Source organism: Schistosoma haematobium, chromosome 2 (genome assembly GCF_000699445.3).
Source record: "Schistosoma haematobium chromosome 2, whole genome shotgun sequence".
Taxonomy (NCBI): domain Eukaryota; kingdom Metazoa; phylum Platyhelminthes; class Trematoda; order Strigeidida; family Schistosomatidae; genus Schistosoma; species Schistosoma haematobium.
In genome coordinates, this window is record NC_067197.1 from 45598643 (window position 1) to 45616480 (window position 17838).

General features: G+C 37.8%; 1 protein-coding gene across 2 annotated transcripts; it reads left to right on the forward strand.

Annotated features, from left to right (window-relative positions):
• Positions 1 to 1325: 1325 nt before the first annotated feature.
• MS3_00020016 (uncharacterized protein) lies at positions 1326 to 17791 on the forward strand. 2 transcript variants are annotated; one of them, XM_051219634.1, is made up of 13 exons: positions 1326 to 2273; positions 2309 to 2376; positions 2410 to 2511; positions 2543 to 2881; positions 3770 to 4089; positions 4594 to 4656; positions 5359 to 5455; positions 6593 to 6718; positions 9489 to 9586; positions 12774 to 12888; positions 14859 to 14956; positions 15009 to 15079; positions 17600 to 17791. In XM_051219634.1, the coding sequence occupies exons 1-13, from the start codon at positions 2140 to 2142 to the stop codon at positions 17655 to 17657; spliced, it is 1689 nt and encodes a 562-aa protein (XP_051068572.1). In that variant the 5' UTR covers positions 1326 to 2139; the 3' UTR covers positions 17658 to 17791. The 2 variants fall into 2 exon arrangements, with proteins under 2 accessions (XP_051068572.1, XP_051068573.1); XM_051219633.1 differs by having other exon boundaries at positions 2309 to 2881.
• Positions 17792 to 17838: the final 47 nt, after the last annotated feature.

Below are 17838 nucleotides of genomic sequence, written 5' to 3' on the forward strand. Positions count from 1 at the left end.
GGGAGGGTCTATGATTACGATAAATAATGACATAACGAGTCAGAATATAACGGAGGTTCGTATAGTCACTTTGTGTTTTTCGAAGCCTCTCTTTGACTGAGAAGCCCCATCAAGGTCCGTTAACCAATGACCTCTCGCATACGTAGGCACATTTCTGTTGCTGAGCCATAATGCAAGTCGATGTTGTTGAAAAGTTGGCATGACCTCTGTCGGTCGGTCAAATCCCCATGTTCAAGAACAGTCTTCTTCAGTGCGTCGTAAGGCTCTGAAACACCACCAGTAAATATACTCTGTATCACATACCTGTTAAAATTGCGCGGTAGCGTCTTCAAAACTGCGACGAGTTTTGAATGCTGATCAATCACACCGTGCTCATTCAAGTCAGCTTCTGCATAGCAGAACCTGTCCGGCCAGACTGGTATGAGTTGAAATGTGGAAGGCGAGAGAGTCCTAATTTTAAATAGCTTAGGTGTTTATATCCGTCATGATGAAGATAAAATAAACTAATGGGTGAGGAGAAAATTCGAAAATATGGAAAAAATATCACAAATATAAAAAGTGTATGTAATATACCATCAAGAAACAAACTCAAAGCTTACTGCTTGGTGTACCAGATAACATCGGTCCCACCACTAAAGATTTCACGAGTTTTCGGAGTATGAAAACACCTCTACACGTAACACCTTTATACTCGAAGCATTTCAAGCCAACCAAATCAGAAATGAAATGGTTCAAAGATGTATCTGGAAGGCTATCGACATATGGAGAAGCGTTTTGTCTGAGCCGGCTAGAAGTTGAAAGGCATGCCTAGCAAGGCATACACACTGGTGATCTGGCGCGGATGCGTGGCCGAGCACCTTCAACTAGGTGTTCAGTAAATTAATAAGATCAACATCACTGTCAAGGACCTATAGAACTATCCATTTTGGGCATTTGTTTGCTCCTACATGCTAAGCTGAATGGAATTATATGCTCAATTTCGTCCGCAAATACCTACCTGTCCACCTCAGAGAATCAAGCCAGTTTTTCGAAAAGCAGAGTATATCTAACTCTTTAAATGTCTGTTCGCTTTCTGTTATCAATAGCCTTATTAATATCACAGCGATTCTTAAAGTATCGAACCCAAATTTAGTGGCTCGTCTTTGAACAGTTTTTAATGCAGGATCCTTGTGTTTTCGTAAAAGTTGCTTATGGAAGTGGTCCGTGGATTCGAGCTTACTTCTATATCTCTAATACAATGGCAGCAAAAATAAAGTTAAATTTACACCGCCAAATCTTTTCGGTTTATTTTGTAAATTGAAAATGTTGAGGGTCAAATGTACTTATTCGTTGTCTCTCAAGGCAGTTCGGTAGTCTGGGCAGATTGAAAAAAGTTGTGGATCGTGACCCGAACTGGGGTATTCGTATTCATAGAAGTTCTCGGAACATTTGGACAGTTTTAGTCGAGTCATTTGTCAAGAGTGTACTTAATCTGTTCTTCATTATTATCCTGACATCGGAATTCAGATGTCAGTTTGAGTTTCAGCTCAGTATTAAAGTAACTCAAGGCAATTGTCCTGTCACTAGTGATAAGTAAAACCGATATTCAAGCTCATCCATTTTTGTTAGTATGTTATTTGAAATGTTTCAATGTAGGCATATATATGTCTAGCCAAGTAGTTCATTAGCATCTTGGTGTTCACAATTAAAATGTCTATTAGGATGCTTTGGTTTGTGAAACAAAATACCTGCGGTTGCTTGAGGGTGTGTCTCAAAGTAGCCCAAATTTCTACTGGACAGCACTATAAGTAACGTCTCTTTAATCTGGTTTCTCTGTTAAAATCTGTAGAATACGTAAAAATCAAAATGAAACCGAAATATCCTTAGTCTCGTAATTTCTTTTTAAAGTCACACGTGCAACGTGTATACTTTTGACACACCAAACAGAAAAATGCTATGGTGAAAAATCACTTGAGATATTGATGAGTCGTCTTAAACCCACTATCTGTAGTGTTATTTTTCTTCGTCTCTCCCCTACTTATTGTCTTTCATGATATTTATTACATATTTTTTGTATTGTCTAAATATTCTAGGCTGTCCTCTGAAGGTTGGGAATTTTCTGGGTCTCAAATCTTTTTCCAGGATATCGCCAAAATACGTATGTCTACTCAAGTGTGGGCTAGTCCAAAGGTCGAGCGTCGATGCAAAGCTGAGGCTCAGATCAGGTCACTAAACAACGCTTACAAATGGCTTTCAGTTGATGTGCTGGTGGGAATGTGTGTACTTATAGAATTGTAAGTTGACTGTGTTGGTATATAACTCTCACTAGTTATGTTCAACCAATTTTCCGTCTGTTCTCGTTCCCTTTGGGATGGATGTCTTCTTATGAAAAGTTAAGTATGTTTTTGTTCATATTTTATTAATCTGCAGTATTATCATCTTTTACTCTCCTCATTGCCTGCATTTCATACCATGTATTCGTGATAATAAGTTCAGCGTTAATCCGAAGAATGGACGCAGGTAATTCTCACAGTAAGTCTCCTTTTACTACTAATCCTCGAAGGTCAGTCAGCTTTAAGATTTCACTCATCACCTTTAAACAAGTCACTCGTTGGTCCTTCTATGTTCTGCTCCAGTTTATTGAAGGACAGCTTAGACATCAGTTCTTGTGGAGCTACCTTTGGAAACTCATCATATGAAATCACCAGTGGATCTCCTGTTAGATCTGCAGTTCCCTATGTAGATGTTGGTATTTCACAGTCTGTAAATGAAAATCAACCTATTTGGAAACAATCAATAATTGGTACGGTGTCACCACAGCATAATCAGTCCCATAGTAATTTATCACAGCCACACTGTGGATCTTTCCGGGTTTCGGGAAGTCCGGGTGTTCAAGAAAATCGTAAGTGTTTATTTTCAGTAGTGCATCTATTATCTACCATTCAGCTGTTTGTTTTAAGGATGAAAATTATATTTACACACTGGAGTAGCGTGCACCTCTTTCTGTATCTAATTAAGCTGTCATTAACATATCCTAGTGTTACAATACAATGAAAGACCAGAATTTTTTAGTATTAGAAGCACCGTCATTTTGTTCGTTTACAGTTTAACGCTTATCACACTGGGATTTTTGTATTTCGATTTACCACAGTGATAATGTAAAGTTACTGGTCTTAAGTACCAAACTACCAGTGGCAGCTTTCTGTGAAACTCATTATATATACTTTCATGGATCCTAAAGAAAGTTATTATTTCAATAATTATTGTGAATCACTGGGTATTTTGAAAAGTAATATATATGAGAGATTAATTGTTTATAACATAACTACATCTCTACGTGACCTCAATGGGTTTAGGGAATAAGAATTAGTGAATATCACGTGCATCGTAACAGCGGTAAAGTAGTGACCAGAAAGATTGGGTCCAAGGTGACTATCCTCCTTTATTTGCATTCACTATCCGTTATATTAGTTTATCCTATTAGTTCGCATCGAATATTTAATATACAAGCTAAAAAAGGAAAATCTTTACTCCTTTTTATATCTCCAGTTTTCGCTTCCATTATTATTGTCCCTTTTTTCCGCCATCGCAAGATGCTCAATTGGCTTTCGTCGATTACACTTTTCGTAATTTCATTTGAAGACTCATGTAATCGTATAATAAACAAATACCTACATCAAAGCTATCTCTCAATGTGATAATATCAACACGCTGTTGTGTAGTTTTACCGCCTATTTTATCCAATTTAATAACTTCAAAGTACTTTTTTTAAATTTCCTTTGGTTATCAGTTTCTCTTTTGGATTTGGCCCTCAGTCCAATTGTGAATTCTGGACTTGGCTCGGTGCTACCACCTTTCAGTAGCGGAGAGGCTCCTGGACAGAGTTCAGGGAACATGCGTCGTTCTGTCACTTGGTCTTCTCCATTTTTAACATCAGGGACATCCCCACGATACCAATATCAGGCTGCTTATATTCAACCTACTAATCCTTGCCAGCAATACTTGAATGATTCACAAAAATCTTTATCTGGACCAGCCTTTATTCCAAACAGTATAACTCCTGATTCTGGGAAAAGTGATCGTGAAATTAACGAACGATCTGAAGATGAGGTAAGCATTTCTGTTGAATGAATACGTGAGGAAGTAATATGTTGAGATTATTGTAAGGAAGGTGGAGCTAAGCATCCGGAATAATCGACTTTCATCAAACAATTCGCAGGTTCGAACTTCACTCAGCCTTCGACTTAATGGAACAGAGAGCATCACCAGTCTCCCTATCGATAATGTACAACTCCGTGCCAATTACATAAAACCTATGCTTATTAAATGAGTTGTATTATTTGTGTTATGTCATTAACAACAATCTTTAAGACCTATAGTCGTTATATTTACAACGAAAAAGTAGCTTAAAACTAATCTGTGCCTAGACGAGCTCGTAACCTAGTGTTGTAAACACTAAATCACTATCATATTATTATTGTAATATACTATACTCCTGTCATTCCTTTTAAATGTTATTTGCTGAAACTATTCCGTGAAATATCTTAAAAAGTGAACTCTGGATTTGTTATGTAGAATATTTCACTACTCTACCATTTTTTCCTCTGTTTACAGTATTGGATTGAAAATCAAGTTAGTAAAAGCGATTTAGATCGTTGGACTCTAAATCTTCGAAAGGTATGTAATCACTCAGATTCTAAAGATTTATTTTGTGAATAATAACCTCTCAACATAGCTGAATATTCAATCAATACAACGGTCATACGTTTCTGTGTGCATATAGAGGGATGTGCGGCCGAGGGTGGGGAAAGTCAGCTTCCCCTCTCGAAATGCACTCACATGGCCACGCACATGCAGCCACTGTCACAGAAGCCCTACTCACTGCTTTCTCGCGGCGGATGTGTTGTTTACGAAATTGAGAGGATGAAAAGCGAATGTCTGGTACTGTGACCGGGTTGGTAGAGACGGAGGATCCATCTAGGGAAGTTGGAAAACTCTGATTTTAAATTAATAGTTCACATGGGTTACAGGATCCTGAGGGAAGAAAAGTCGTATGGACCTATTGTTGGTCACCGGCTACCATGGGACTGCATCTTCTAATGTTGTTCCACTACCTTATGGACCAGACCTTTAGGTCAAAATTTCGGAAAGTGGCCCCCTAAGAAAACCACCTACTTCAGTTTGGGCATCCAGGCAGCATTTCAGCCCTCACACAAATCAAGTGACTTGTGTGGCTCATCTGCATTTGATGCCTCCTTGTACTAATATTTATGTATTTAAATAAATGAGGCATAACTTAGGTGATGTATTTTCCCATTTTTAAAATTCATTAGACAGAACATTCCTTCATTTAATAAAATCCCTTTTTTATTATTTCAGTGGCTTCATGGTACAATCATTCGACGTATTGTCAATGAAATTGACACAATTAATCGAAATCTTGAAGAAGCTGGTGGCGATAAAACTCTTATTGGATGCAAGTTTTTATATCCAGTTTTTTTTATCTTCAATGTATGCTTTCATGAATGATTGCAAGATTAGTGTCCGCTACCTCTTCCGTTGTATATTATTATTATTATCCTTTAGTTCACATCATTACTCCATAAATTTGTTGAGATTAGTTCTGCTTAATAATTGCTGGAGAACCTTCAGAAATTAGTGCGCACGTGGAAAACTATTATTTATTTAAACACAAACATTGGCAGAAGAAGGGACCAAGTAGATATGTGCAACATAAATCATTGGATTTGTGTGAGGGATGGGATACTGCCTGGATGCCCAAACCGAAGCAGGTAGTTTTCTTAGGGGGCCATACCCGGAGCCTTCTACCTAAAGGTCTGATCCACAAGGCAGTGGAGCAACCTCAGAAGATGTAGTCCCATGGTAGCAAGTGACCAACAATAGGTTCATACGCCATTCGTTCCCTCAGGATCCTGTAGCCTATGTGTACCATTGGTTTGGAATCACAGTTTTCCAACTTCCCCAGAATGGATCCTCCATATCCACCAACCTGGTTAATGCGTCGGACATTCTCTTTTCGTCCTGTCAATTTTATAAACAACAGTAATGCTGCGAGAAGGCAGTGAGAGCATTTCGAGGAGAGCTGACTCTCCTCACTCTCGGCCGTATTAGGGCATTCGAATAATCCAAAAGACATACCTTATTCTCATGGTTTATTAGTAGACAAAAAAGATGAATGAATTCAGCAGGAATATTGTAAGTTTGAATACATTCACAATCGTCTTCTATTCAGATCAAGTTGTCAAATCAACATATCAATGATTTGTTAAGAATAAATCATCGTAATTGACGATGAAAAAATATAGATTGATCTGTATAAAGAATTATGATACTGAAGAATCAATTCAATTTTACAAGGAACTAACAGAATATAAAGTAACTAAATGATTTCCAAAGATTAAAACCAGATATAACATTGTCCTATTGTAGTCAATAGATGAATGAGGTTCGAACTTGTTGCACAAAAGTTCTAGAAAACACTTCATTTTTCTTTCAAACAATAAAATTTTAACAGTTTCAGCGTATCCATCTTATTTACATCTTGTCTCTCCTCTCTCTCACTCTCCTCTTTTTTCTTTCTTTTCAATTTTAGCCACTAGTTTAGCTACCCTTCAACAATTCTCCTCTCTTAAATATCAATACTTACCAACACTTCCAGTATTGTTGGCATTTTTAGATTTTATGAAAGATCAAGGATATTTGGTTAATCGATTACATGGTAAGTTTTACATGTCTATACAGTTTAAATTGGCTTTATAATATGTTTTATATTAAATCTGGGTCTTGAGTGACTTTTTGGTTGTCTTTATGTAAATTATTACTGATCAATTGTAATATGTTATGTGGAAACTGGAAGCAACAAAACAGAAACACGACAAAATCATAAACTTCTATTCAAATTATTATTATTTGGTCATTTGAACACATCAATATTGGTACAAATGGGAACCGAATACATTTGCGCCATACAAGTCACTTGATTTCATGTGGGCTGTGATACTGCCGGGGTGTCCAAAACGAAGCAGGTAGTCTTCATAGGAGGCTATACTCGTAGCCTTTGACCTAAAGGTATGATCCACAAGGCAGTGGAGCAACGTCGAGAGATGCATTCCTATGGTAATCGGTGACTAACAATAGGTTCCTACACCATTTGTCCCTTCAGGGTTCTGGAGCCTATGTGCACCAATTGTTTGAAATCAGGGTTTTCCAACTGCCATAGGTTGATCCTCCGTCTCCACCAACCTGGTTAAAGAGCCGGACATTCGCTTTTCGTCCTTTCAATTTCGTAAATAACATTAATGCCGCTAGAAGGCAGTGAGTAGGACTTCTCTGGAAGTGGCTGTATACGCGTAGCCATGTGAGAGCATTTCGGGAGAGATAGGGGGAGAGCTGACTCTCCCCACTCTCGTCCGTACCAGGGCATTCTATTCAGATAAATCTAACTGACTCCCCAACAGTTGCAAAGATAAAGGACTTATAATGATACAATGCCGAATACTTGAATATTTATTAAGTAGTTTTAGGATCCAAGTTTCAGGTCTTCAAATTCATCTTTACGTACACAGTCCAGAAATTTCAACATAATGACTATTAAATGTTCCTTTTTATTTGATTATGGTTGAATTTTCAGGGAATGTTTTATTTTCCGTTAATAATGTCACACTACTATTTAAATTATGACCGCAGTGATCTTTAGTGCTGTTAGAGGTATGGCTTAGAATCGATCACAATGGTGTAGGTGTATATACTTTTTGTCTTCCCTCAAACCGTGAGATTAAAATCGCTTTATATCTTTCTTCCTGTACTATATCCTTATAAACAATCCTTCTTTTATATACTACTACGATTGAAGTACCTACTTTTATGAATTTGGTGTCTATCTTGTTACGCTAATGAGGTATAGCACCTTGGATCGATGTATATATGTGCGTGGTCCTACGTTGTAGTTGACTGACTGAGTGTTTGGATTATACTCTAATGTCATGAATAAACAATGAACGAAACGTTATTTTATTTAACTGAACTAGATTTTATCTAAATATAATATATTCAACGGGTTTACAAACACAGATAGTATTGTATATTGTTGGGAGGGGTGGGGGCACTACCTTAGTGTATAAATGGGAAGATGATAGAGTTGTACACTTGGTTACTACTTGTATTTCTGCAAAAATCTTGGATGCAAGATTCCTCATCCTTTAAACACCTTGAATGATAGTACAAAACTATTAAAAATAGCTATTTACACCTTATAAATATAAGATATAGATTCAAGATTAATATACAACATCGCCTTATCTGCCTGTAGGAAATTCATTACTAGTTAATCACATTAAAAACACTTGTTCTGACCTTAATTTGATGGTTTTGAGGGTTAGTCATTCCAACTGGTTGCTCAAATAAAAGAATTCAGTATTGAAATTTCCAAGGTATCTATTGATTAGTGATTAGTTTAATTTGTGAAAAAACTTCTGTATCAGCTAGTACCACGGTGATATGTGCTACCGATGACGACAGATTTAAGTAGTATTATGTATCATCAGTCGGAAGTGAAATACTTGGCAGCAGAAGGTTATGAAGATCGAAGAGAAGAGAACAAGAACATTGAATAATTGCTGTGGAAATGAAGGAACAGTAAAGTTTGAAACGATCGAAGTATTTACTGTATGGTTCACAGATTTTACTAAGAGATTCTGTATTTGTGTGTTCAAATACATTTGGCTGTCCCTACTGATATTCTCGTTCACTGACCCGACCGTCGTTGCTACCTTGACGTGTTGGTGGTCGGGCTTGCCTATCTTGATGAAGCAACCGAGCTATACTGACTGGAACAACCGTTCCTCAAGGTCCTACCATGTCAGACAGGTCGGTTGAAGAGTGGTTAGACTAAAAGTAACAAACCCAAGGTCCGAAGGCGAAGTCGTACTGCTGAATGTACAGAGGTGTGACAATATTAAGGTGTTTCCTTCAGACAACCAGCATGAGAGCGATGCTGCCTTCCCACAAGGAGGGGTGAGGTTAGAAAAGGTCTACCCTAGAAATGCACACCCCGCCTTATCCCACGGATAGCCGTCTCCGGCGGTAAGGTCTCAACAAGTACGGAGCTAACACAAAAATTACCCATAAAAAGGTCGTATGTGACCGACCTCAAGTAGTTGTCCCTTGGGCATTGCGGTCACGCTCTCAGGCCACTAAGACCACCTCTAATTCAATTTCCTTTTTAGGTACCTCCAGAAGAACCCTTCCACGGTATGGGCGACCGGGGAGTGATAACCGCTCTCATACCTCTAACAGGATTCAAGACCACACTACTATACAATAGACTATGAATGATATTATCAAATTGTAACTAATGTTGTGTATTATTATATCCTCTTCACCTATTTTTACCCTCCCCCCCCCACACTTTCGTTTTGTTGATTTATGTTTAATTTTGTTTCTGTTTTTCCCGTTATGATCATTATCATCATCATCACCATTTACATTAGAATTAGCTAGAGAAAGCTGTCTTCAAGAGTTTCGTTGGGATTCTGGATCAAAAAGTACTGAATGGCCATGGAAAGAACATTTACCATCTGATAGTATTGTAAGTTATGATATTTTTTCATTGAATTAATTTGTGGTGGTCGGTATTCCATATAATCCTTAAATTTTGTATACAGTTCGTCTTGATAATCGTCACTAGATAACACCCCAACGGTATATTAATCAGAAGGTGAATACGAAGTGTTGATTATGTTTATTATGGGACCACACACACAGATATCCAAAATTACAAATGCGTTAAACAAGCATGAAAGAGTTGTGCCGAAAGACAAGCAGGCAAGCAAGCAAGCGAGTGAGTCAGCGAATATGAGAACGAGCAAGCGAGTACAATTAAGCGAGAGAGAGAGAGCGAGAGCAATGAACATGAATAACATGGACATATATATACATAGTGAAATGAATGAATCATCGAATCAATTAAGCGGTTAGTAGTAGTAAGCCTAGCAGCGTGAATAAATGCGTAGGCAGTAAGCAATGGTTCAAGCATACATGTTCATACATTCGCAACAATGATATAGATAAGTTGTTGTTGTACGGGTAACTCAGTTCGTTAATAAGTTAACAAAATGACTTAACCGAATTAAATGTGAACAAACTCAATTGCCCGTGAGTTACCATAAATTATTGCTTTTCTGTATTAATAATTGTAGAACTATAAAGTGATTAAATCCTTAAACTATAGTCAAGATATTTAATGAAGATTAAGTGGGTTGGTTTGGTTGGGCTAAGTGGATTACTTACTTACTTACTTACTTACGCCTGTTACTCCTAATGGAGCATAGGCCGCCGACCAGCATTCTCCAACCCACTCTGTTCTGGGCGTTCTTTTCTAGTCCCATCCAATTCTTGTTCATTTTTCTCATGTCTATCTCCATTTCCCGGCGTAATGTGTTCTTTGGCCTTCCTCTTTTCCTTTGACCTTGAGGATTCCATGTGAGGGCTTGCCTTGTGACTCAGTTGGGTGCACTAAGTGGATATCTAGGGTTTACTTATTATGAAATTCAAGTATATTTGGTAGCATAGATGGGAGAAAATTAGATGTGACATGAAATCATTGTATCAGTAGTTTTGATGTAGATAATCTGCTTTGTGCAATGATTTTGATCTATTATAGAAGATGGTGAACGTTTGCATCTGTTACGATATACACATATATATATACTTCAAAATTATATTATTTGCAAATTAGAAAGGTCATTCAATAAAGGTCAGAATGATTTAGAGTAAAGTGTCCGGTCACAATAAGTAGGATAGTATTATAGCAAAGTTGAAAATGCAAAAAAATTGTGTGAATAAAATGCTGGAGTTCTAGTGAGAAGCCGTTGCCAGTGGAGTTCAACCAGGTCTGTTGTGAGATGTCAACTCACTGAAGACAATGGTGTACGGTGGCGCAACTTTGTGGATTGGTTGAAGTTAGACGTTAACACCATTGGATGCTGGCTCAGTGGTCTAGTTGGTTAAGCGCCTGGTGAGAGACTGATAGGTCCTGGGTTCGGATCTCGCGGGATCGTGGATGCATAAGTTTAGTTTTCTGGAGTTGATCCAGATAGCTTCGGCTATGTAGACAAATCGTAATCTAGCTCCTTGAGATAGATATTTTGGAACTTGATATAAAACAGAGAAAGCTTCCTCTATTTCGATTTGATGTTCACTATCTACCAAGTGTGAAAGAATAGTGCTGTAAATCGATTTAGTAACTTATTTTCCCAACCATGCTGGTACATGTTCACGAACACGCGAGGATAAAGCCCTCTGAGTACGGCCTGTGTAACTAGCTACACAGGAGCAGTTGAATTGATATACACACATGGAGGAGCCCATCTTCGGTAACCTATCCTTGATTAGTTGTGTGAATAGTGGTTTAGTTGAGAAAATATTGTGTAGCTTGGCGGCGTGAAACGTCCTTTCGACAGATCTTTTGAGTCGACGTGTTAAAATATCACCCGCTATATCCCCTCTAAAGTATAGTCTCAGATATGTTTTTTTATTGTTTGTGTCACAATTTCTCCTATTTTTTAACGAAATTATCTGGATAGCCATTATTTCGTAATGTGTTCTTTAGTATAATCTATTTCGCCATCCACGCTGTCTTCAGAATATAATATCTTGATTCTGTGGTTGAGACATTTAATCAAATTTACTTTATATTGGAGAGGTGTAAAGCTTTGGAAATGAGGTATACTGTACTCTTTCTAAATATATTTCGCTTTATGGAACTGTCTATCCTTTTAGAAAGTAGGACATCCAGAAAAGCTATACTATTATCTTTCTCCTCCTCCTCTCTGGTGAATTTACTGACTGAGTGGATGTTATTGAAAGAGTCCAACATTGTGAAATTCATCAATACATGCCTTATTTTTAGCCTTTGTAAAATATTATAATTATGAACTGTAGAACCGTAGAGCCTGATGATGAAGTTATTGAAAACAATTGTTCGCTTAAACATTCTTCATTTTCGAATATATTGTATGGGGATCTTTAAACTATTATAGAAGACTTTAGGTTAGTTGATGGTGATAGCACAGATCTTGAATTTCATCATTATTTCATTGTTAATGTTGCAGTCTCTAAGCTAGATAGCATAGTTCTTGAGCTCTTGTTGTTTTTCTGAATAAAATCATCCAAAGAGAAGTAAGCCATTAGGAATTCTTCACAATCAGCTAACGGATTGTTCTGTTTTGATTAGTTTTTGTTGTTCACATGAACAATGAAAGCTTCACAACTATGAGGTTCATTTCAAGGACCACAACACCATCCTAAATTCTAAATCTTCTTCATCTCGATACGTACTTCCCTCAAGATTACAGGTACACGTTGCTGACGAGTGCCAAATAGCACAAAACTCAGGCCTAGGGTTTCCTGTTGACTACTTCCAACCACTATCTTATCTCAACATAGTGCACGCAATGTCGAATCATCTATACTAATGGTCACATTGCAACTTGGTCGATAGGATTCGATGTGCAGAAAGAAGGCTCTGACACACATGACATTAATCACCACCCAGTGATCAATCAATTGTGAATAGTTTTACTACCTCTACTACTATGGGATTTGAATCGACAATTGTATCTCTGTGTTAATGTGGTATGGCAACTTGAACTGATGTATGTACGTTGTTGTTGACGGACAATACGTTCTATTCTTACTATTCGTTCGTTTCTTTTGTATTATATTACTTTTATTACCCCCCCCGCGCACACACACATTTATGTTTTTTTCTCCAGATTCTGTTACATTTGTTTGCTACTTATATGGATACACGTATGCCACCGCATCCCAAATGTTTATCTGGTCGTGTGTTCAGTCAATTGAATGTTGTTCGACTTCCAGATAAGCCTGGTTAGTTGACTCATGTGCATGCATTTTAACGGTTGGACACTTTTATATTCTGTTTCAGTGCCTAAACTGTAATTAATACTATTAATAATAGTAGTGGTAGTAGTAGAGATAAGTATCAGTAGGAACACATAGAAAGACATTTAGTACTTGCTGTTTGTAAACATAGCAGTAGAATTGCATGATCTTTAAGACATTATTCAGGAGATCTTGATAAACTCATGGAAATTAGTTCGATACAGTTTATCGTTGATAAAGTAGGAGGATCGGAAGCAGACTTAAATGTGAGGTTTGTCAAAACAAGGGCCACATTTTTACAATTGAAGAATATATGGAACTCAAAACAACTGTCAACCAATATCAAAGTTTGAATCTTCATTATAAACGTCAACACAATTAGTTCTACTGTGCGTAGCTGAAACGTGGAAAACTACTACAACCATCATCAAGAAGGTACAAGTATTGATTGATAGTTGTCTACGCAAGATACTCAATATCCGTTAGCCGGATATCATCAGCAACAGCCTTCTGTGGAAGAGAACAAACCAGCTTCCAGCTGAAGAGGAAATTAGGAAAAGACTTTGAAAATGAGTAGGAGTTACATAACGGAAATCGCTAAATTGCATCACGAGGCAAGCCATAGCTTGGGATCCTGAAAGAAAAAGTGAAAAAGAGGAAGGCCGAAGAACACACTACATTGGGAAATGGAAACAGATATCAAAAGGATGACTAGCAACTGGAAAGGATTGCTCAGAACAGAGTTGGATGGCGAATGCTAGTGGGTGACCTATGCTCCTCCACGAGGGTTAACAGGGTAAAGTAAGTAATTCTTGTTAGATACTGACTGCCTGAATTTTCTACTCAATCTTAATGCCAACAAACAATCTACCATACGACAACCATTAACAAGACACCGAGGTCTGTTTTCGGAATCACAGGATTTATAACATTTTTCAACTGCTTCATGCATTAAAAATACGTTGCTAGGTTTTAATATTACGTATTTAGTATCATGAATGAATGTGAGCGATTCCTCAGTGACAATGATATCCAAACAGTGGGAATTGTTTGACACCCTCAACTTGAGAAGTTTGTTAAAAGTCATCGACATTGCAGGTGCAACTGTCAACAAACTTATACCGTGGTATTTACTATATACCATAAGTTAGGACTGTGGATTAGCGGTTAAATAAATAAATTAACCCTCACACAACTAAATTGTAGTTCAAAGCTAACTTTTCCGAAAGTAACGTATGACAGTCATTTCATTCTCAGGTGACAACTACATATGTAAGGGATTGTATTTGTTTAAACACATAAACGTTAGTACAAGGAGGCGTCAAATAGATATGCACCACATAAATCATTCGATTTGTGTCAGGGCTTGGATACTGCCCGCTTCACAGGGGTCCACTCCCCAAACATTTGACCTACACGTCTAATCCATAAGGTAGTAGAGCAACGATAGGTCCATTCGTTCCGTCAGGATCCTGGAGCCCATGTGCACTATTTGGTTTTTAATGACGGTTTCCAACTCCTATAGGTGGATCCTCCATATCCACTAACCCAGTTAAAGAGCCGGATATTCACTTCTCATCCTGTCAGTTTAGTAAACAACAGTAATGCCGCAAGAAAGCACTAAGTAGGATTTCTCTATCATTGGTTGTACGTACGTGACGATGTGAGAGCATTTCAAGAAAGAGAGCTGACTCTCTCCCTTCTCGACCGTACCGGGGCTATTGCGTGAGAGGGATTGTAAAGTTTAAGTGTAATTGTTACAGATCTTACTGATCTACCTCATCTTGTTGTGTTAATGAGGTATGGCAACTTGGACCGATGCATATATGTGCCAGGTCCTACGTTGTAGCTGACTACTGATCTAAGTATAGAGTGATTCTTTCATAACCTATTTGTTTACCTTAATGTTTGTGTGTTTCTTTTCTCTCTCTCTTTCTCTTTCCATCTACTTATAGATTTGAAAAGTAAACATAATTGTCAATTTTATCAAGTTGCTGTACAACCGCCTCAATTTAAATTAGTATTAAATGGAAGAATCTACAATTTTATATCAGTAATTTAACTTCTTTTTTTTTATTTAATTCATAATCTTATTTTATTTATAGGGTCAAAAAAATATCTACCATGCTATTTTATTATTCTTTCATTATTATGTAACAAGGAATGGAAAGTTCAGGTAAGCCTGTTCTATTATAATACAAATTATATTGGTAATTTGGTTATAAAAATACATGTTTAATCGATTCAATTAAGTATATTGAATTGATTACATGATACAAAGGGGTATCCCGATCGTTGTTGCTACCTTGACGTGGTGGTGGTCGGGCTTGCCTATCGTGATGAAGCAACTGACTAAAGGCAACAAACCCAAGGTCTGAAGGCGAAGTCGTACTGCTGACTGTACAGAGATGTGACAGCAGTAAGGTGTTTCCTTCAGACAACCAGCATGACAGCGATGCTGCCTCCCCACAAGGAGGGGTGGGGTTAGAAAAGGTCGACCCTAAAAATGCACACCTCCATCTCCGGCGGTAAGGTCTCAACAAGTACGGAGCTAACACAAAAGTTACTCATAAAAAGGTCGTGTGTGACCGACCTCAAGCAGTTGTCCCTTGGGCACTGTGGTCAATAAGACCACCTCTAATCCAAGTTCCTTTCTAGGTACCTCCAAAAGAACCCTTCCACGGTGTGGGCAACTAGGGAGTGATAATCGTCCTCATACCTCTAACAGCACTCAAGACCACTTACTGACAATGGGGTATCGAATACACTATGTGCCACATAAGTCATTTGATTTGTGTTATGGGCTTGGATACTACTCGCTTGCCCAAACCAAAACAGGTGGTCTTCTCAAAGTGCCACACTTAGAGGACTAATCCACAAGAAACGTTATGAGATTCAGTCCCTTGGTGACCGGTGACCAACTACTGGTTGATACGTCATTCGTTCTATCAGGAACCTGCAATTCATGTGCACCCTTGGTTTGTAATTAGGGTTTTCTAGCTCCTCTAAATAGATGCTCCATATTCACCAACCCGATTAAAGCAGTGGACATTCACTTTTCATCCTCTCAATTTCGTAAACAATACTCCTGTCGCGTGAAGGCAGTGAGTAGGACTTCCCTGTCAGTGGCTGTATACTTGTGGTTATGTAAGAGCATTTCGAGAGGGAGAGGTGACTCTCCCCACACTCGACTGTACCAGGTTACCATACCACTTACTTGTCGTGGTAATTAGTGATCATAAATTGTATAATAACAGTTGTATCTTACATTATCAAAAAGGATATAAGTTCGGGTAATGTTTGTATATATTCCTTGTTAGTTGGTGAGTACTAATGAACAACAACTCGAGTTCGATGTCTTATTGTCTGTTAACTACCTGTCATACCTACCAGTTTAACGTGGTGGTTAGGTTTACATAACACAATTAAAGCTTTATTGTATGTAACACTTTCTTTAAGGTCAGACCATACGATATCAGTTGGTTGAGGAGCAGCAAACTTAAGATCTGAGAGCAAAGTTATATTACCAAATGCATTAGAGCCTGATTGTCGTAAGATATTTCCCTCGGACAATCAGTATCTGCACTTGATGTTGGTTTCTTACAACAGAAATATGACGTCAGATATGATCACTCCTGGAAATAATCCCTTGGATTTCTATCCATGGTGACAAGGTCTAAAAAGTACAGAGCTAAAACATTAGAAACTACTAGTTCACAATGAGCTGATAGGATTTATGGTAGTTAATTGATGGAATATTCAAGACCTAGATTTCGTGCTAATTAAGACTTGCAAATAGTCAGTCAGTAACAACGTGGAACCTCGTACGTACGTACATCAGTCCGAGTTGCCTCACCACATTAGCACAGATACAATTATCGATTCAAATCCCATAGTGGTAGAGGTAGTAAGAGTATAAGCAGTAATCGGAAAGATTAGGCTTTGAAGATGTTATTCAAGAAGCATAATCCAGTGAACTAAATTTGGAAAGAGAAAAACGGAAAGGAACATGTAGATCTTAGATAAGAATTTGGGAGAACGCAAAGAGTGTATGCACCTGCGCCATTGCAAACAATTTTGAGCCATGTCATTCAGGGTCTCTAACCATCGGTTGCTATCATTTCGCGCATCCCAGCCAAGTAGTCTACACCTACCGACGTGCTTCAGTCCACTTGTCAGCGACTTCATAGATTTGTGCCATGCTTTGGTCTGGCCGCCCCTACCTTTCTCCCAACCTACTCCTACACCATAAAACATCGCACGTCGAGGCAGTCGGCGGTTGAACATACGTTAACACATGTCCCAGCCATCTCATCTGATGAAGTTTCACTACGTCATCAATTGATTTGCCATCCCTACCTAGTACCCGTTTCCTAACAATTGTATTATTCACTCGATGGTCCCAGGATATACGAGCAATGTTTCGAAGACACCTATGATCGAATACTAGTAATCTACAAATATCCTCTACTCTTACTGACCATGTTTCACTGCCATAAAGTAGAACGAAACAAACTGCTGCGCATTAAATCCATCCTTTGGTTGATAGACGGATATCTCGCCTACACCACATAATATCCCGTACCTAAATATTAAAAGAATCAATATTCCTAGTTAGATTTGTACATGAGTGAACTAGATCCACAGTCTTAATCTTGTTGTTGTTGTTTTGTTTTTTTTATCTCTATTTAAATAGATCTGTTTCACTTGGTCCATCAGGTTTAAATGTTGCATGGATATTTTCTAAAAATTGATTATAATTATCAAAATGTAAAAAGAAGATAATAACTCTATCATGTATATGTATTCCTTTATCTAGTTATTGATGTTTCATGTTTATTTTTGTATTAAAAAAGGGAAAAATAAATCTAGAGTTTATGTTGAATTCAATGAGTTTTTTTTTTCTTGTACTTCTCGGTGGATGCGCACTGTTGA